Here is an 18,599-nt window from a genome sequence, read left to right as displayed (position 1 = left end):
ATGTGTACTAGATCATGTAAAAAGCGTCTTGAAGCGTTTTCGGTCATCTTTTAATGGTGATGCTTGCACTTTCGAAACCATAGTTCATCAAGTTACTATTTACCATTAACTACAACCAGTTTTCCGTCGCGTAGGTTAGGTTAGTTCCATCGCCGCTTCTCCATCGGTGTAGACTATCTTCTCATCGTTTCTTCCAGCCATCATATTCAGATCGAAAACGAACAAAGCGCTCGTCTGCTCCTGGAGCAGAACCTCCAAGGGCCATATATAGAGGGCCGTCAGATAGAATGCTGTGAGTTACAACCTTTTTGGTTTTTAACAGCAACCCAAGAACTGTCTACTGTCCTATTTTTCTTTGACAAATTCGTTCATGTTTAAATTTACATTACTTTTGACACACTTGTACTACTAAATGATGATCATACATGGTTACTGACTACACAATCAAAGCCTTTTCCAGTAAAACCAGAATCAAAGCAGGCAAAACGCGGACAGACTTTTTACATGGCCAAGTATAGATATATAAATATATATATTTACAACGATCCTTCTTCTGAGGACCTCCACTTCTTGTTCTCTTTTTGTCTCCCACGGCTCCCACTTGGAGCACTTCACTCTAGTAGTGTACCGAAGGCACCGAAGATTCGATTCGACCGAAGGCACAGGTTCAAAACTAATGCAAATGTATCACGAGGACGAAAACAGTAGTACTATTACCACTACCAGGGATCAACTACAGAAATGATACAGCCGGTTGATGCCATCGGTGCCAGAGCAAGTCGGAGCAATCGAAGTGTTTGGGATTGCCTCTTTCGCTAAGGGTTGCCCGTCACCAGTATAACTGCATATGATGTACGTTAGCTCATTCGCTGCCGCAAAAGGACAGCGCGTGTATGTCCTTTTGCGGCAGCGAATGAGCTTCCCTTTTTTTACGTGAAGTTAATGCGATGCCGTTAGGTTTGCGATGGTTTACGAGTATTTGCTTACATCGGAAGCAGCTGTGGGAAATCCCTTTTTTGAAAGAGGCAGTTCCGAAAATTCGATTGCTCCGCCTTTATCTGGCAAAGAGGCCATCAACCTGATCAACTGATCGAAACCGACATGAACAAAACCCAAACAAAACGAGAAAGCTTTATCGATAACGAACCAAACACAATCAGAATGTTGACAGTGTGGGAGCGCGCGCGCGTGCATCAATCCCAACCTCTAACTGTACGATCACCCACAGAAACACACAGGCACACATACACAAATATGGTACGATTCCTTTCCAATAAAAGCGTTTAAGGATGAAAGCTACCGCTGCGTTTATTGATCGGTCGCATTGAACGTTTCCCACCACAGCACGCGGCTACGTGACGGCGTCGCCATCCGGCATCCGGCGGTCGAGTACCACTTCCAGGAAGATGGCGTCGTCGCGCAGAAAGTGCTGCGAGCGCACGGTGGCATGCGGGATGTACACGTACTGGTGGCGATCGTGCTGCTGGCTCTGACGCTTGGCCAGGATCGGCTTGCTGAAGTCACACGCCGTCGCCCCGTTGTCCGGCTGGTCGCGCAGGTACACCGTCCCGGGCAGACGACAGGGCCACTGGAGGAGCGGATCGTGTGGCCCGCGCAGCACCGTCAGCCCGACGATCATGTTCCGGCCTCGCCAGGTCCCGATCCCGTACAAGCTCACTTCCATCTGCCAGCCAGCACAAAGAAAGTACTATGCTTTTGTAGGTATGTAGCGGTATGCTGTCTGGGATCTACAGGCTCCTCAACCTACCTGCAGTACGTAGCCGAACGGTTGGTGCGTAAACACGGGCCCCTTCAGCATGGTGTCGTGCTCCTGGGACTCGCTGAACCGCTGCTCGAAACCGCCGATATGCCAGACACAACGCCCATTCTGGCTGCTGATGCCACTCAGCCTGTCCTCGTGCAGCAGCTGGGCCTGCAGGCTGTCCAGGCGCTGCTTGGTGTAGTAGGTTTCGCGACGGTACTTCTCCACCTGCCCGCTGAGCACCTGGACCCGCTCCTCGCCCTCGAACGTTTGTCGTAACGCGTCCTGCACCCGACACGCTGTCTTAGCCTGCCGCTCGGCCAGGCTCTCCACCATTCGCTGCAGCTCCGGACACTCCTGTTCCAGGTGGCCGCCGACACTTTGCACCGACGAACGGACCCCGCCGCCATCCGACGGTGCCACACTGGCGTGGATTCCTTCGCGCACGACACCTGGTTTACTTTCAATCACGTTGAAGCGAGTGGTAATGTCAAGGCGCCAAGCCTCCAGCAGCTGGGAAGAAGAAAAACCCACTGAGAGTCCAGATCGAGATCGACCTGGCGGGGTATTCCTCTCGCTCGATAGCCTACCTCTTGCCGGCGCTCGAGACTCCGGACAGCAACGCTGCGGCGGTTAGCTTCCTCGTTCACCAGCTTGTTCATCGACACCAGCGCCTCGTTCACCTTCACCGTCCACTGGTCGGCCAGCTCCAGCCGTTGCTTCAGGCGCCGGACCTGATCCAGTAGTTCCGTGCGCAACACCATTTCCTCACCGAGTGCCTGGTGCATCTGCAACAGCATACGGCGTAGCTCGTTTACCTCTCCACCAACGATGGTAGGCTCCGGGGGCAAGAAAACGGGTGTGTCGGTGTGGTTGATGGTGGTGGTGGGTTGTTGGTGATTCACTGTAGCTGTTTCGCCATCTTCGCTGAATCCAGCGGCACAGCGGTTCTTGTGGGACGCCAGGTCTCTTCGTAGCACCAGAAGCCCACAACCCTCTGGGCACAGGTCGAGGACCCGGTTGCACTCTTGTAGGTGTTGCTAGCAAACACGGAACACCGAACGGGGGTGGATGTTAGGCGGCGGACGATAGGCGGCGGACACGTGAACATACCTCGATGGCATCGTCGCTGAGCCACTCACTGCACAGATAGCAGGAGGTCTTGGTAAACTGCACCCGCGGCCCAGATCCGTCGCTCATGATCCTGCGTTAGTCAGCTCCTGGTCAGCTGAGCAAATTCAAATTGCATGACCCAATTGGGGGCCGAAAACGGTCCACTACGCAACGGAGTGTAACGCCGACGAGACTGCTCTCATCCCTCATCGGAATATGCCGAAACGAGCGACCGTGGAACGGCAGCACTATCGCTATCTAATCAGCACGATAGCAACCCAAGCGGTCTTATCGGGCACCCTTCTTCTCGCAATAGGTGTAGCATGCGAGCAATCTTGGGATGTAGCAATGTGGTTGGTGAAGATTCTACAGAAACAACGATATCCGTCCGGCGGCATTGTGAGTGAGGCGGAGGGTCAAACTGTTCAAACCTTAGTTCGTGAATTTTCGACATGGCATCCTAGAGGTTGAGGCTGTCGTACGATCGTGTATCCAAGTTTCGTTCCAAGTTGTTAGTAATTAGCCTTTTGTTTTTAATTTCCCGATGCGGGAAACATCCCGTTTCTGTTCCGTGCCCCGAGAGCAGCTGCGACAGGTGGAAGATCAACTCGTTCGTTATTCCGCAATAGGTTACGAGTAAGGTATCGCGTAACGGTAACGTAAGGCAAACCAGCGCGTAACGTCCCGTAATGCAAACTTGGTTCATGTCTTAGCTAACATTGGCTAGCTTTATGGCAGTAATTAAAAATAATAATATTAATAATTAAAAAACAATTATAATAATAATCATAATCATCATCATCATCATCATCAAATAGGGCGTTATAAAGCGTATTTCAAGTAACAAAACTGTGTTTTTCTTCAGATTTATTGAACAGCCTATATCACAAATCAGTTTTTTGATCCAACCAGCTATTGTTATAGTTTGAGTAGGCGCGTTCGCTTTGCGGTTGTATGTGTATGTTTGCGAAGCTACAGTCCGTCGATCGATGGTTGTCTCTCCTTGATGGTTCTCTTCTCTCTATCGCGCGCTTTTTCCTGCCCATGAGCGGCATACCAGCTTGTACCAGATCTTTAGAGAGCGGCTCGTTGGTTGAATGAATAAAGTAGACGCTTTTGTACGTGGCAGGAAGAATTAATTAACGGCGCTTAATGATCTAGCTTTGTGTTCCGTAAGTGGTACGAGTAATTCAACAACGAGCATTTCATTCAGAAACTCGATTCTACGAACCAGTAAAATTGTTTTGACGTTTGCGCGAGTCAACATGGAGTGACGTTTGTGCGATACAGTGACGGCGAGTCGAATAAAAAAAAGTATGGCGAGCGGCAAAAGTATGGCGCTTTGAGTTGTGGTGCAATATTGAACACGAGGGCGGACGCTATCGCATTATCGACCTGCAGATGGACAAACGCGAAAAGGCGGACGAGCACCCGGGCCAGCAGAACCGTGTGTCCCGGTTCGTGGAATTTTTCGAGCGCGCGTCGCAGCCCGAGCCGAACGAGGTGAAGCGAAAATCCGACAAGAATCGGCGCAGAACGGACGAGATGTCCGACGGCGACAGCGATGGTCTGGTGGTAGCCGAGCGCAAACGGTCGGGCAAAAGGAAACACCGTAAGGTGCACAAAAAACAAAAGAAGGCCAAAAAGCACAAACGGCATAAACATCACCGTACGGACGACACGGAAAGCGACGATAGCCAACGCAAGACGTTCGATTCAGAGAACAGCGAAGAGGAGAACAAAGATGGAAAAGAAGAAGAGGATGAAGCAGCAGGTGGCGAGCTAGTCGGTGGTCGGTCTTCAGCGAAGGATCTCGACCAACAACAGCAGTACCGACCTCGTTATGAATCGCCGGAGCGGGGACGCATTCTCAAGGACGAGCGACGTACAGCGTCGCAATTGAGAGGCTGCGGCGAAGCAGACTATACTGACCTGCACAAAAGCTCCGAGTACGATGATTCGAAAAGGTATGCTCTAAACAGCAGGAATGAAATGAAACACAGAACACATTATCAACTCAACTGATCAACCCAACTAATCAACCATCAATGAACTGATAACATCAACAGAAAGGTTTGGTTTTTGCGCTTTAGCGAACAGGTTTAAATTCATACCAACCATCGAACACATCCGTTAGATTATACCACACTGTTTATTAGATTAGATTGGGTTTATTGAGGAGTGAATATTTCATAAACTTCCCCCATCAAAGGGAACGATTTGATTTTTTTGACTCTGTGTACACGTTCATACGTTTGCAGTCGGTTTCAAGGGCACGGAAGCCAAAGGCGTGCCTATGACGAACGATTAACAACCCGGGACGAGTATCGACGACAACCTCCGGACCGGCACTATTCCGGTTCCACACGCTATTCCGCTCTCTCGCGGTATTCCGGTGAGCGTTCGCGCAAACCAAGTGAACCACGGGGAGGACGGGAGGTGACGATGAAGGGTAGCAGTGATCACCAACGACGCCGGTCCACACCCTCATCCGCTAGCCCCGATGAACGGCGCTTCGATGCCGCAAGTTACTACCGTTGGCACGACGAATCGGGACGCCATCCGTACCATTCCCGACGTATAGATCATCGGCGATCAAGGTCAGGTCCACGGGACGAGCGAGAAGGTCGAGTTCAACGTGGGCCGGATCACCGCCGTGAACATGGGTACTCACAGGAGGAGCGTAGCGCACGCAGCCGACCGGCGAAGGACGAACGCTTCGCGCGGCAAGCTGCTTCGCGGTGGGATAGTCCGGGGGGAAAAGAGTACCGAGAACAGCGCAACAGTCCGGACTATGGTGGATCCAACAGGTAGGAATTGGTGATGGTGATTTGCCTTGGTAGAATTCACTCGGGCGGAGCAAATTTCATTTTATCATCACTAAACGCCATTGCAGATACTACGGAGGCCACAAGACGGAAGCGAGAATGAGCGGTAGAAAGCGTTTCTGCGGCGAGAGAGAACCAACCCGAGACGAGTATCGGCACAAATCTCCAGAGTATAGCCACTCTGCTCCTAACAGTTCGGCGGACATTCCGCGACGGTCCGCGAACGGGGACTATCGTGAGCGCTATTCGGGCGAGCGTTCCTGCAGCGGCATACGCAAGCAAAGGGAGCCGTATGAATCCGCTGTGTCACGCACGGAAAATGGCAGGCCGCGGCACCGGTCTTCACCATCACAAAATGACGATCGGCGATCCGACCGAAACGATGCCGGGTACGAGTATCGCCGCAATTACGAGTCGTCCCAGCATCGTGGTGATCGTCCAATCTCCCCATACCGTTCTAGCCGCACAAAACAACAACGCCGGTCCGGTTCGCGGACCAATCGCGAAGAGCGCGGATCGCAACACGAGACGGACCATCGACGAGCAATGGTGGGCAATCGTTCAGCAATGCATTCCACGTCGCATGCTACCGATCGCAGACTGGAACGTTTGCCCCACAGTCCGGGGGAACGTTTGCAGCGGAAAATTTCGCGTAGTCCCCCGCGTTCATCCCTGCACGACGGCGGCGTGAAGACCGAGGGTCATCCAATGGTAAAGGTAGAAAAACAGAGCGGCGGCCACGATGAGGTTAAGAAAGAGCCCAAAGTGGGGGAGCAGGAACAATCGAAATCAGGTAAACTGGCGGTGGATCGCCCGGAGAAGAACCAACAGCAACGGTTTGGCAAAAATGGCGATAGTGAAGCTGAGGACGGCGAACCACAAGCTGTCGAGAAGCAGAAGCCGAACTTTGCGCTATCCGGAAAGCTGACGGAGGAGACAAACAAGGTGAACGGGGTGGTCATCATGTACTCGGAGCCGCCGGGGGCACGCAAACCGAAGCGCCGCTGGCGCCTGTATCCATTCAAAGGCGACCAGGCGTTACCGACGCTCTACATTCACCGCCAGAGTTGCTATTTGATCGGCCGAGACCGGAAGATTTGCGATCTGCCGATCGATCATCCATCCTGTTCGAAGCAACACGCAGTCATACAGTACCGGCTGGTGGCGAACGAGCGAGAGGATGGCTCTACCGGCAAATGCGTCCGTCCGTACATCATAGACCTCGAGTCTGCTAATGGTACTTTCGTCAACTACAAGCAGATCGAACCGAAACGCTATCTTCAGCTGTTCGAGAAGGACGTGCTCAAGTTTGGTTTCAGCTCGCGAGAGTACGTGCTACTGGATGAGAACAGCAAAGAGCAACAGCAGGAGGACGAGGAAAACGACGAGCGGCTAGACGAGATCACGTAAACATTGCTAAACGGGATCCGGTAGTGCCAATGTACAGAACACATCGTGTAAGTGACATCAACCTGCCCCACCGCTTGCCATGTGGTGCGGTTACTGCGAGAAGATTTTTTCTCTTATCGGTTACACTTCTCACCTCATCTATACTAGCCTGAGTTGCAAATTAGTTGCAGCAGAACACGACCAGGTGAAAGAAAACATACCGAGGGATACATATTTTACAACACTCTAGCTAAGCGAATATATAGATAAGTACGGAAAGGCGACGGAGAAAACTTGCTTCCTCTGTTTCCCATCAATCTGTAGCATAAAGGAGCATCGTCGTAATACAGGAGCATCCTGTAAACCCAGGCGTGCCCGCTTCGCAAAGTCGTGGGTTACGGATGTGCCATTTCTTGGTGATGTATTGCTCTCTCGGAACTGCAAACGAAGCGCCAATACAAATTCAATTGTAACATACTAGGCACTAGGTATTATATTAAAAATATATTTATGCGGTTCGTTCGTAGGTTATCCATCTACGCTACACCGATCTATCGGTTCCTAAACAAAAGGCGACAGTTCAAACTCTGGCAGTGCATCAACTTGAGTGCGGCAATTTATGTTGGTAATAATACGTATCTGTCCGCTCTAGGAGATACCAATTATTAAGTAGTAGCTATTGCAGAATGCTTGCTACGAATGTGTACCGAAGTTTCAAATGTTTAGCATAATGTAGCCATCTGCGTGGAGTCTTGTGGAGTGAAAGAAAGCAGATGATAATTAAGGGACGTGCAACGATCAACTAATTGGGCATTTACGTGCCACCCTCATGTGATTCATTTCCGAGTGCCGCTTCTCTTCGCCTGCGGATTAGAACCATTGTACTCAGGCATAGCTAGAAAACGGCGGATTAGTTTGTCGCGCACAAAGCTCGGAGTGAAAGCGAATGCGGTGTAGTACACCCAGTAGCGCCACGACTCGCATTTGTAGATCGCCTTCGGGCGCTTATCGAACAGCGCGCCATGGATGCATTCCAGTAGTGGATCTTCAGACGGGAACGGTTCAACCGGACGTGGTCTACACAGTGGCGCCAAGTAATCGCGGTATTCCTGGAAATAGGTACCATAGTACATTTGTTGGCTGACGGTCATGGTGGACCACATGTCGTCGAAGAATTGTTCTTGACGGGCACAGATGTTCGAGTGAAGCAGAAACGAGCCGGGCACAAGCTCAACCACCGGCGTATGATGGGGTGCCAGCTCGAGTCTCACAGCGGTACACCAGGCGTGAAGGGCTGCCTTAGTGGCTGAGTAAACGCTCAATCCGGGAAGCGCTTGCTGACCGCAATGACTGGTGACGACTACCAGCCGGCCACGGTCCTTTCTCAACATATCCAACAGTGATATGGTAAACAACAACGGTCCAGTAAGATTAACAGAAACCTGCTCCGCGATGAGGGCCGTCGATTGCCACTCTGCTTCGCCGAAACACATCACGGCGCTGTTGTTCACAATCGCGTACAGTTCTGCAAGAAGCCATTGTGACGCCAACATTAAGTAAACATGTCGGTCACGAGATCGTTCCCACTATCCACTTACGGCTGTCACGGAGGTCTGTTTCGAACAGGTGTTGCACGGCGTCCTGCGCAGTATAGATGCTCAACGTATCGGTCAGGTCAAGCACAAGTGGTTTGAGCCGACCACCTGATTCAGACATTTCCATGAGCTTCCTACGACCCTCCGAATTTTCGTTGACGAATGTCGCAATCACCGTCATACTGGCCTGCAAGCACGTGCGCGCCAGGTTGAAGCTGGATCATGGAACAAGTAGGTTACAGGGAAATCAGATCAACCAATGTTTTGTGTTACCTACCCAAGGCCAGAGTCGCATCCGGTGATTATTACAACATGCTGTTGGTTTAAAGACGCTATAACATTTTTTCGGCTTCTGCGTACGCTGTATTTGCCTGCGGCAAGTGCAATAGCCGCAACCAAAGACGCCAAGCCACAGAGCACGGTGAACAGCATATTTTCACCTACGCAGGCTCGGGCGAGATGCCGGTAGCTCTAGCAACGGAGACAACTGGAAACGGCAATAACGGTAAAGCACAAAATTACAGGAAATGATCGTATAGATCAGCAAGTTTACAACTTATGCGAAATCTCTCGAAATCTAGCACCGGCTAAGATGTGCGCATTACGATCGCGAATAATGTAGTTCGTTTAGCTGACACGCTGACGCCGAGGAGAATAAAGCGGAATGAAATATGAATAAGAAGGCCTGAAAGAAAGCGACAGTGAAATGACACACACATTCTCAAGCATCCAGTTATTCGTTATGTTTTTCTTGCTCCCACCCAACGCTTATGTTATGCTGACAGTTTTACAGCATCTAGAATGCATGCATCATGTGAACACTTTATGTGAACAGTTTATGTGCCGTTTTTAAAAACCGATGAAATGAACAACTCTACGTCCGTTGGTAACTTAACAAACTCACTCACAGACACAGCATGCAAGTTATTAGTCTTATCTGTCTGCTGCTAGCATATCACTTCATCACATCAAAGCTATTTCATTTATATTGTTATTCCATTCTTTTAATTCGGTTATTCGGATTCTTCGATTGAATGAATGATCCACCTTGATTAGTCGTCCATGGCTGCGACATTTTATTTTTCAAATGGAAGCACGATGACCTAAATTTAAAAAAAATGTACGAATTCGCAAATTAAACCCAACGTACGCAAACTGCAAGCTTTGCTTCTTTCTAAATCTTCCTCTGTATGTTACATAACTTCACATATATAGTGTAGTGGGTTTTACATTCATGTAGTAGTAGTTTAGACAGTAGACAGTAGTTTAATTTAAGTTTAGCATCCGCATAAAAATGTCACGGTCCTGCGTGCAATAGTCCCGTTGGGATCGTCGAGTACCTACGATGAAAAATTTACTCGCACCGAAAAACTGATGAGTAAAAGAATTGAACAGAGTAAATGTGAGCTATTTTTGCTCATGTGTAAAAAGTTATGAAATTGCACAGAATTTACGGAGATGATTTTCAATCCCGTGCCACGGTTATTGATGTGTACAAACGTTTTAAGGATGTGAGGGAAGACGTTGAAGAAGACAGGCGCTCAGAGCGGCCTGTGATTTCAAAAAGAAATTTAAATATTAAAAAAGCAACCGAAATAATTTAAAAAAAACATTGTTTAAATATTGGGGTATAATTAGCATGTAGGCTTTAATCAAGAAAGAATGCGACAAAAACAGACCCAAGGGATGGAAAGAAAACTCCTTGGTCATTCAAGACAACGCGACGACTCACTCTGTCAAGGACCATTTGGCCAAAAACCGGGTCACATTTATGGAACACCTGCACCATTGAGCAGACTTAGCACAGTGGGGCTTGAACCTGTTCTCAAAAATTCAAACCTGCTTGAAAGGAACCCACCACCAGTCGTTACAGGACGCAAACCCAAAATCGGCGCAGCTATTCAAAAGCCTGTCGAAAGATGACCAGCTGCATTGCTTTGCACAATGGAAGATTCGCATAGAGCTGCGCGTGTACCCTTACATTGAAGGAGAAAAATGAAAAATTGGTAAAATTGTTACAGCAACAGTCTGGAAAATTATACGCCAGACTTCGGACTGTGTTTAGTTGTCAGTACTGTACTCAGGCATAGCTAGAAAACGGCGGATTAGTTTGTCGCGCACAAAGCTCGGCGCGAGAGCGAATGCGGTGTAGTACACCCAGTAGCGCCACGATTCGCATTTGTAGATCGTCTTCGGCTGCTTATCGAACAGTGCGCCATGGATGCATTCCAGTAGAGGATCTTCAGCCGGAAACGGTTCGATCGGGCGTGATCTACACAGTGGCGCCAAGTAATCACGGAATTGCCGGAAGTAGGTCTCGTAATAAAGCTGTTGCCCGGGCTTCATGTTGGACCACATTTTGTCGAAGAATTCCACTTGATCGGCACAAATGTTCGAGTGAAGCAGAAACGAGCCGGGCACAAGCTCGACCACCGGCGTATGATGGGGTGCCAGTTCAATTCTCACAGCGGTACACCAGGCGCGAAGGGCTGCCTTAGTGGCTGAGTAAACGCTCAATCCGGGAAGCGCCTGCTGACCGCAATGACTGGTGACGACTACCAGCCGGCCACGGTCCTTTCTCAATATTTCCAAAAGGGGTATCGTAAACCGCAGCAGACCACTCAGATTGACCGACAGCTGTTTCATGGTAATGGCAGCCGACTGCCACTCTGCTTCGCCGAAACACATCACGGCGCTGTTGTTCACAATCGCGTACAGTCCTGCAAAAAGCCAATGTGACGATATCAAGTAAGACACGAGACCGCTCCTACCGTCCACTTACGACAGTCACGAAGCTCTGTTTCGAACATATTTCTCACAGCATCGTGCGCATCCCAGATGCCGAATTGCTGGGTCAAGTCAAGTACAAGTGGAATGAGCCGACCACCGGATTCAGACATTTCCATGAGCTTCCTACGCCCTTCCGAATGGTCGTTGACGAATGTCGCAATCACCGTCATGCTGGCCTGCAAGCACGTGCGCGCCAGGTTGAAGCTGGATCATGGAAAAAGTGGGTTACAGGGAAATCAGATCAACCAATGTTTTGTGTTACCTACCCAAGGCCAGAGTCGCATCCGGTGATTATTACAACATGCTGTTGGTTTAGAGACGCTATAACATTTTTTCGGCTTCTGCGTACGCTGTATTTGCCTGCGGCAATTGCAATAGCCGCAACCAAGGACGCCAAGCCACAAAGCACGGTGAACAGCATCTTTTCACCTACGCAGGCTCGGACGAGACGCCGGTAGCTCTAGCAACGGAAACAACTACGGTAAAGCACAAAATTACAGGAAATGATCGTATAGATCAGCAAGTTTACAACTTATGCGAAATCTCTCGAAATCTGGCACCGGCTAAGATGTGCGCATCACGATCGCGAATAATGTAGTTCGTTTAGCTGGCACGCTGACGCCGAGGAGAATAAAGTGGAAAGAAATATGAATAAGAAGGCCTGAAAGAATGCGACAGTGAAATGACACACACATTCTCAAGCTTCCAGTTATTCGTTATGGTTTTCTTGCTCCAACCCAACGCTTATGTTATGCTGACAGTTTTACAGCATCCAGAATGCATGCATCATGTGAACACACTATGTGAACAGTTTCACAGATTTTCAAAAACCGATGAAACGTATAGCTCTACGTCCGTTGGTAACTTCACAAAATACACTCATAGCTTGGTTGATGTTGCAGCATGCTATTTATTGGTCTGGTGTGAACTGGCAGAACAGAGTTACGCACAAGTTTTTATTAAGGCCAATGCATGAATATTATGTTCCATTAGTCTTTCGTTTCAACATTTCAACGGACAACATTTTCAATGTACTACAAGTGGTTGTGGTTTGTCCGCAAATGATTCGATTGCCTCGTACCAATTTATCGGTTCCTATGCGAAAGACGTCAACTTGAATGTTAGGAAAGTTTAGGTTACTGATGATACGGTTCTGTTCGATTTAAAAGATGAAACAAAATACAACGGGCAGCGCACAAGATTCGAGTACCAACATATTGTAAGAGTCTTTCGGCAGTATTTTATCTGAACATATACAAATTTTTGGGTAGGTCTGTCGGGAAAATATCTATACCTCCAATATGAAGTCTTTGGCAACCGGCCGAAAGAAAGCGACTTTTTTTCTCCACTCCGATAACTGCTCCGAACAGTTCGCTTGAACCGAACATGCACTTCTACTCTTAAGTTGCCCTGTCTTTTTCGTATCTTACACAATCGCTGTCAAGTCATATATAAGTATGTATGTTAGTTTTTTCTAAACAACAAGCGGTAAGGTAGACAGTGTTTTTATAACGGTAACTTTTCCTTTATTGCGTCCCCTCAACGATGTACCTTCAGTAACTGAAACACACATAATAGCCGAACGCATTTTCACAAACGCCACAACGACAAAAGATCGTTGTTATCATGCCGTAGCATGCGATGCTTCAGTAGTAGTCTCGACGAATCCGACTTGCTATCCGGCAGAGGGACGCCGGCAGTACTCAGTATGTATGTTTAAACATACAATTTTCACCCTTTAACGTATTGGAGATTGAATCATTGTTACTGTATGCAGTTATCGAACAGAATAGGTTTGATGTAATTTTCAAAACCCTCAGCTAACATTTTGTGCAATTTATTTACTTTAGTTTTTTTCGAGTTTGGACGAACGAACTGTGTAGATCTCGGCTCTCTGCTCTCTTCATCTTACCTAACAACTGCAAACTGCGTGTAATATTTCCTTGGTATAATATGCTTTCGTTTATACTAGTACCGATCTAATGCATTTTTAATAACAGCTATGGGGTTTATGTTTGTTTTCGTACTCGTTTCATGCCTACTACGCGAAGCGACCTTTCAAATTGCATTGCTTTTTTAGTGATATCAATCATTGTTCTACATTCACGTCGAAGATTTGCGCAGCATGATGAGTGAGCCCTCGTCGTAGTACAACCGCAAGCTACCGCTGGCATAACAGACGTTTTGTTTGACAATAATTCGCCAATATCGAGAAGCTTGCCTAGGCCGAATATACGTGGGCAGGATGAAAAGTTTCGGACAATCAGGGCACAGGGTAGCACTAGTGAATCAACCTAAATGATTTTTCTTTGTTCATCTTCTGAAAGTCACCTGCCTAATTTTCCACCATATTGGATGCTCAGCTGCAACGTGGCCGTCGTTTGAGTATGTCAAGTTTTGTGCTTTGTTGAAGATGGACAGAATGGAGTAATTAGGCTGTTAACACGCGTTTCGTTTCGAAAGGCAAAAAACCTACGCAAAATAAAAAGAAGGAGGAAGAGTTGGATTCTGTGTACTCTGCACCATTTTCCACGGTGAAGCTTTGGGCAGCTAAATTTAAACGTTGTACGGTCACGTAGCTTGGCAGAGGAAGAACGTTAGGGACGGCCAAAAACTGCGCCTACTGACATAAGCACCACCAAAGCATGTACAAATTGGTGAACGCCGACCGCCGAATCAAAAACCCCGAGATAGCAGACGAGCTGAAGGTATCGAAGGAAGAAAAACGTTTGGAACGATTTGCACGAAGAATTGGACATGCGAAAGCTTTCCGCGCGATCCACGTTCGAGCGAAAGCCTACCCTTCAGGGGATGTCGGAAGCGGCGAAATACAGGCAAAACAAAATGGAGCTTTTGCGTCGGTTGATTTGGTGCAACTTTGGATTCACCCCTAATCACCCGCAACGAAAAACCAGTCGAAGAAGCGGACTGCAAAGGATGAACCGACTTCGAAGAATGCGAAGACCGTCCCTTCGATCGGGGAGGTGTTAGCGACTGTTTTTTGGAATAGTTACGAAGTTATCTTCATAGACTCGAAACAGATAGAACCATCACAGGAGCCTACTACGCATCACTCCTCGGAAGAAGATACTTGCGGCGGAAGAATCGCACACATGGGGAGAAAATGTGCAGCAATCGACATACTAGAAGGGAACAAATCGCAAGCGTTCCGCTGTGATCGTTGCTGCGATAATAAGTGCAATAGTTGAAATCGCCAAAACACTTTAATCATAAGATGCTGTGAAATACAGTGCATCCAAGAAGGTTTTTTACGTTCCAATTTCCTTTGGCTGGCATATCATTTCTCATTGCCATTCTAGCTATTCCATTTATTTTATTATTCCATTCTGCTAATCCAGATTTTGGTTGAGTGAATGCTTCACCATTGGCTCCATGGCTCCGTCCATGGCTGCAACACTCTATTTCTCATATGGAAGCACGACGGTTGGAAATAGTTCTAAAAACAAATCTAAAAAACAAATTCGCACATTAAACCATACGTACAAAACGCAGCGGCACGCTCCAAGCTTCGCAGCAATCTGAGTCTTACTCGGTATGTTAAATAATTTAACAGATGTAGTAGAGTGGTTTTTACCTTCACTTAAGCCTCACTGTGGCTGAGTATGAATGGCTGGTTGGAACAAGAGAACTTAAAGTGTGAACACAATGACGGAACGGGTAAACAAAAATTTGGAATTTCGATTAATTATGGTAAGTGCGAATAGAGGATAAACCAAACGTAGCTTTTGCATTCTTCTCGAATTCTCATCTTCAGTTCCGTGTCATTGACTTGCTCCTCCGAGTCGCCCGGAAACACTACTACTACTTACTCGTGAGCTTCCGATTCCTGCTGCACGAGCTTGAAGCGCCGCGGTGACTTAATCGGACCCACTAACTTGGGATATGACACACTAAGTTTCGTCCTCCGGACGTACTCCTTAATGTAGCGGGAAACAAGGTTCTGGGGGCGCTGCTGCCACTCGTTCATCACCTCCTTCGGCGCCATCACCTGGTCACCCTTCATTCGATCGAGCAACGTAACGCACACGACGGCCGCCTTGATGCCGGCGTAGTGGGTAAGCGCGGCGAAGATGGTGCTCTCCATCTCGATGTTGACGATACCAAACTCCCGCAACTGGTCTAAGTACTTCATTTTGTCGGTCTCGCTAAATTCACAGAACGCCCCATCTAACCGCCCTTGACCTGCGGAACGAACGCAAAAGAGTTCGCCATCTGTAAACGCATCGCTAAGCTAAGCGCCAAATTTTTGACACACGAACCTTCGTAGAAGTCATATGTGCACATTGTTTTCCCAATGATCGTATCGTACGGATCGTCTTCTGTTGCCATTGCCTTCAGATCGCGCGCCAGCTTCTTGTCAAGGATTGCAGGGCGATGTACAATCTGTCCCAGGATGGCCTTAGAAGAGGTGTAGAAAGATGCAGCAATATCGTTGTCACGTCTATACTACTACTTTGAAAAGAATACCACAAAAATCATGCAGTTCGTACCAGTTCGTAGCTGTTCCGCAGCAAACCGTCGTAAGCATCGTCAGTTACGACAACGGTTCCACCCTCTACACCGATGCCGCCACACGTGCCGATGCGGATAAAGTGTGGATCCTTCACCTTCGCATGGTACATCAGCTTGATCAGTTCGTGCAACAGTATGCCGACCGACGGGACCCCCATGCCATGACTTACGGACAGCACAGGACCAACCTACAAACCGAGCAGCAACAGGGCACATTTTAGTTACCTCGCGGGAACGGGAACGGGAGGGGAGGGTTTAATCCGTCGTATAACCTTGTACATCGAGTAGCGATAGGAAAACGCGCTAATGTCTTGCAGCTGGGTACCGGCGGGCAGCTTTAGTTTCAATTCGTCCATCATGAAATGCGCAAACGTCTCCATCCGCTTCGGCGTGCCGCCCATGCACACAAACTGCAAAAAAATTAAATAGCTCGATAACTACTAATTTCGAAGCTTGAATCGGTGAGCAAAATTTATGGGACCAAACCCGGAATACATAAAACGCAACCGTATCACATGCATGCAATCGATTCTGTAATGATACACAAAATAACAGGATACTACGTGGTTGTAACAAAAAAATCGGGCGATAAGAGGGTTAAGCTCTTATCGTTACGCCACGGTTTAGGTTCAATTTCTTGGCACACTGTTCGGATAACGGTTTATCGGTTACTCTCCGTTTCGACGTCAACCAATAAAATCAAATATGAACGCCGTGCAGCTGTCCTGAAACCTACGAGAACATCCGGAAGGCGACATTATGCGATACGGGGGGCTCGTGCGCCGCGCTTACCTTCACATCGCCAAACATTTCCTGAAGATCATGGCTTCCACTACCTAGCGCCAGATGGTACAAAATATCCTGATCCATCAGCTCGATATTGGGATTGCGAAGCTTGACCGATCCATCGTCGTACCTGAAACACACAAACATGCGCAGAAAAGCAATGATTAAGCGGAAAGCGATTGATGGCAATAAAACCAAAACCCAACGCCGGAAGCTTCTGTGTACGAAATATCACTTAAGCCCCGATAACCTGAGCACCTCTCCGTTTCCCTGTGTTTGTCCCCTCGAGGACGGAATGTCAACTCTGCCATAGTTACCTAGTCATACGTAGCACCTTCAGGAACTCCTCTTCCTCCTCCTTGCTGTTTCCAGCATCGTTATCCGCCGGATCAACTTGATCAGCCATTGCTAAATTTGATACACCCTTGTTTGTTGTTCTTTATATCAATAATAGAGCACACGCGCACACACACAGGGACGCGAGCGAAGGCTCGATTTTCAAAGTGCACCAACGAAGCCCGAAGCCTACCTTCGGTTCCTTGGAACGTGTTAACCTAAAACCGGCACCCCCGCGGGGTGATCTAGAGAAGATGAAGTTTCGATTTAGGTTAGGTATCTTACAGGGCAACAACAAGGCAGCAACAGGAAGTGTGCTCCGGTCCGGTCGATTTGCTTGCCGGCACAGCTGACCGATCATCCACAGCACACTCGCCTTACGCTTACCTAATGCGAGGACCACTAAAAACGTACTGTGCGGTACCCTAACCCCCGTGTCACATTATTAAGTGAACTGTGAACCGTTCGTCGTACGGCAACGGAAGAAAGGTGTGTTGGGTGCTGCTATTGCAGAACTTGATTCACGGTGAGGAATCGCACACAGTTCAGGCGACGTCAGTCGGACCGCTACTAAGCCGCTGCTTGATAAGGCGCACTTCGAGAGGCGCGCCTGAGAGGATGACGTCACACGGCATATGTTTCGCGCACGTTTCGCATGCCTAGCACGGCCATCGTCAATGTCAACCTCTCTCTCTCTCACACACACACACACACACCAATTAATGTATATATAAATACATATGTATACGATTGTATGTGCAACGCAACATGGAAGGCTTTTCGTAGAATGTAAACAAAAACAGAGCAACGAAGTGTGCGTTTTCTCGGATTTCGGGCCACCGGCTCTCTTGCTATCCGTCACGGCTCTAGTACCAGTCTATTCTCCGCCGCCTTCCCCAGACCGATACGATTCCCCCCTCAACCCCATCCCTACCCGCAAAGCTTATTCTTTGGCACGGCCCCAAGCGAGTTGACAGTTGGCAGGGCGCGCGATGCAAACTGAGAAGAGAGAGAAAAAAAAGAAGGACAACACATTATTGATCGTCGCCGCCGCCGTACACACAGGTGGCCACGCGTCCGGCACAGCAGGGTCCCGCTGTGTCCCTATCCACACATTGCCGCGGCTCGCGTGTGTCGTCGGTCGTCGGTGAGCCTGTGAACTGTGATCCGATCCGATCCGATCCGATCCGAGCCGCCGCTTCCGAAGACGACCACGGTGGGGGCGGAAGTAGCGCCATTGTCCTTTTTCGATTGTTCCTCTCCCTCCCTTCCCCACAGAACTTCTCCGGGTTCTGTGGCCTGTTTTGGTGCGACTCAGATTTTCAGATCGTAGCCATCGTCGTCCACCTCATGTGTCCTAAGCACCAGCACATAACACACACCTCGTTTATCGATGTAAACTATTAGTATCTCAGTGAATGTGTATATGAACCACCGCAAACATTTGAAGAGCGGGGGGGGGGGGGG

The 18,599-nt window shown here is 48.6% G+C and overlaps 5 protein-coding genes across 13 annotated transcripts in view; 1 reads left to right on the top strand and 4 right to left on the bottom strand.

The window, feature by feature from the left end:
• Positions 1–1,318: 1,318 nt before the first annotated feature.
• LOC131213648 (TNF receptor-associated factor 3) lies at positions 1,319–3,028 on the bottom strand. Its single transcript, XM_058207731.1, has 4 exons — positions 2,876–3,028; positions 2,353–2,802; positions 1,769–2,275; positions 1,319–1,684 (listed from the first exon to the last, which is right to left on the bottom strand). Exons 1-4 carry the CDS (start codon positions 2,960–2,962, stop codon positions 1,352–1,354), a joined length of 1,377 nt encoding a protein of 458 aa, XP_058063714.1. The 5' UTR covers positions 2,963–3,028; the 3' UTR covers positions 1,319–1,351.
• A 1,237-nt stretch (positions 3,029–4,265) lies between these two features.
• On the top strand, positions 4,266–7,571 carry LOC131213526 (probable serine/threonine-protein kinase DDB_G0280133). 2 transcript variants are annotated; one of them, XM_058207580.1, is made up of 4 exons: positions 4,266–4,842; positions 5,137–5,685; positions 5,772–6,092; positions 6,165–7,571. In XM_058207580.1, exons 1-4 carry the CDS (start codon positions 4,277–4,279, stop codon positions 7,111–7,113), a joined length of 2,385 nt encoding a protein of 794 aa, XP_058063563.1. In that variant the 5' UTR covers positions 4,266–4,276; the 3' UTR covers positions 7,114–7,571. The 2 variants fall into 2 exon arrangements, with proteins under 2 accessions (XP_058063563.1, XP_058063562.1); XM_058207579.1 differs by having other exon boundaries at positions 5,772–7,571.
• Positions 7,572–7,742: 171 nt separating this feature from the next.
• On the bottom strand, positions 7,743–9,302 carry LOC131213770 (D-beta-hydroxybutyrate dehydrogenase, mitochondrial-like). Its single transcript, XM_058207887.1, has 4 exons — positions 9,241–9,302; positions 8,965–9,174; positions 8,691–8,902; positions 7,743–8,617 (listed from the first exon to the last, which is right to left on the bottom strand). Exons 2-4 carry the CDS (start codon positions 9,117–9,119, stop codon positions 7,929–7,931), a joined length of 1,056 nt encoding a protein of 351 aa, XP_058063870.1. The 5' UTR covers positions 9,120–9,174; positions 9,241–9,302; the 3' UTR covers positions 7,743–7,928.
• Positions 9,303–10,381: 1,079 nt separating this feature from the next.
• Positions 10,382–11,898, bottom strand: LOC131213298 (short-chain dehydrogenase/reductase family 9C member 7-like). The gene is made up of 3 exons (XM_058207315.1): positions 11,744–11,898; positions 11,470–11,681; positions 10,382–11,407 (listed from the first exon to the last, which is right to left on the bottom strand). The coding sequence occupies exons 1-3, from the start codon at positions 11,896–11,898 to the stop codon at positions 10,749–10,751; spliced, it is 1,026 nt and encodes a 341-aa protein (XP_058063298.1). The 3' UTR covers positions 10,382–10,748.
• A 495-nt stretch (positions 11,899–12,393) lies between these two features.
• LOC131213181 (uridine phosphorylase 1) overlaps positions 12,394–18,599 on the bottom strand; it is a 10,295-nt gene continuing 4,089 nt past the window's right edge. For 3 of the 8 annotated variants that reach the window (XM_058207169.1, XM_058207165.1, XM_058207170.1), the window contains exons 2-7: positions 17,114–17,377; positions 16,803–16,926; positions 16,283–16,420; positions 15,989–16,198; positions 15,758–15,896; positions 14,953–15,680 (exon numbers count right to left, since the gene is read on the bottom strand). In XM_058207169.1, the coding sequence (XP_058063152.1) occupies positions 15,304–15,680; positions 15,758–15,896; positions 15,989–16,198; positions 16,283–16,420; positions 16,803–16,926; positions 17,114–17,202 (1,077 nt within the window). In that variant the 5' untranslated portion in view covers positions 17,203–17,377 and the 3' untranslated portion in view covers positions 14,953–15,303. The other 5 variants (XM_058207166.1, XM_058207168.1, XM_058207171.1 and 2 more) reach the window with 4 other exon arrangements.

Source organism: Anopheles bellator, chromosome X, assembly GCF_943735745.2.
Source record: "Anopheles bellator chromosome X, idAnoBellAS_SP24_06.2, whole genome shotgun sequence".
NCBI classification, from domain to species: Eukaryota; Metazoa; Arthropoda; class Insecta; order Diptera; family Culicidae; genus Anopheles; species Anopheles bellator.
This window is presented reverse-complemented; position numbering and strand designations above follow the sequence as displayed.

What these genes read in the sequence shown, in the direction of transcription:
- LOC131213298 (XM_058207315.1), bottom strand. Translation starts at nt 11,898, where the DNA reads ATGCTGTTCACCGTGCTTTGTGGCTTGGCGTCCTTGGTTGCGGCTATT. An exon ending in GGATGCGACTCTGGCCTTGG is followed by an intron (nt 11,682 to 11,743) that starts GTAGGTAACACA and finishes TCCATGATCCAG; the next exon opens with CTTCAACCTGGCGCGCACGT. An exon ending in AACAGAGCTTCGTGACTGTC is followed by an intron (nt 11,408 to 11,469) that starts GTAAGTGGACGG and finishes GGCTTTTTGCAG; the next exon opens with GACTGTACGCGATTGTGAAC.
- LOC131213648 (XM_058207731.1), bottom strand. Translation starts at nt 2,962, where the DNA reads ATGAGCGACGGATCTGGGCCGCGGGTGCAGTTTACCAAGACCTCCTGC. An exon ending in TCAGCGACGATGCCATCGAG is followed by an intron (nt 2,803 to 2,875) that starts GTATGTTCACGT and finishes CGTGTTTGCTAG; the next exon opens with CAACACCTACAAGAGTGCAA. An exon ending in GTCTCGAGCGCCGGCAAGAG is followed by an intron (nt 2,276 to 2,352) that starts GTAGGCTATCGA and finishes TCTTCTTCCCAG; the next exon opens with CTGCTGGAGGCTTGGCGCCT.
- LOC131213526 (XM_058207579.1), top strand. Translation starts at nt 4,277, where the DNA reads ATGGACAAACGCGAAAAGGCGGACGAGCACCCGGGCCAGCAGAACCGT. An exon ending in GAGTACGATGATTCGAAAAG is followed by an intron (nt 4,843 to 5,136) that starts GTATGCTCTAAA and finishes ATACGTTTGCAG; the next exon opens with TCGGTTTCAAGGGCACGGAA. An exon ending in GACTATGGTGGATCCAACAG is followed by an intron (nt 5,686 to 5,771) that starts GTAGGAATTGGT and finishes ACGCCATTGCAG; the next exon opens with ATACTACGGAGGCCACAAGA.
- LOC131213770 (XM_058207887.1), bottom strand. Translation starts at nt 9,119, where the DNA reads ATGCTGTTCACCGTGCTCTGTGGCTTGGCGTCTTTGGTTGCGGCTATT. An exon ending in GGATGCGACTCTGGCCTTGG is followed by an intron (nt 8,903 to 8,964) that starts GTAGGTAACACA and finishes TCCATGATCCAG; the next exon opens with CTTCAACCTGGCGCGCACGT. An exon ending in AACAGACCTCCGTGACAGCC is followed by an intron (nt 8,618 to 8,690) that starts GTAAGTGGATAG and finishes GGCTTCTTGCAG; the next exon opens with AACTGTACGCGATTGTGAAC.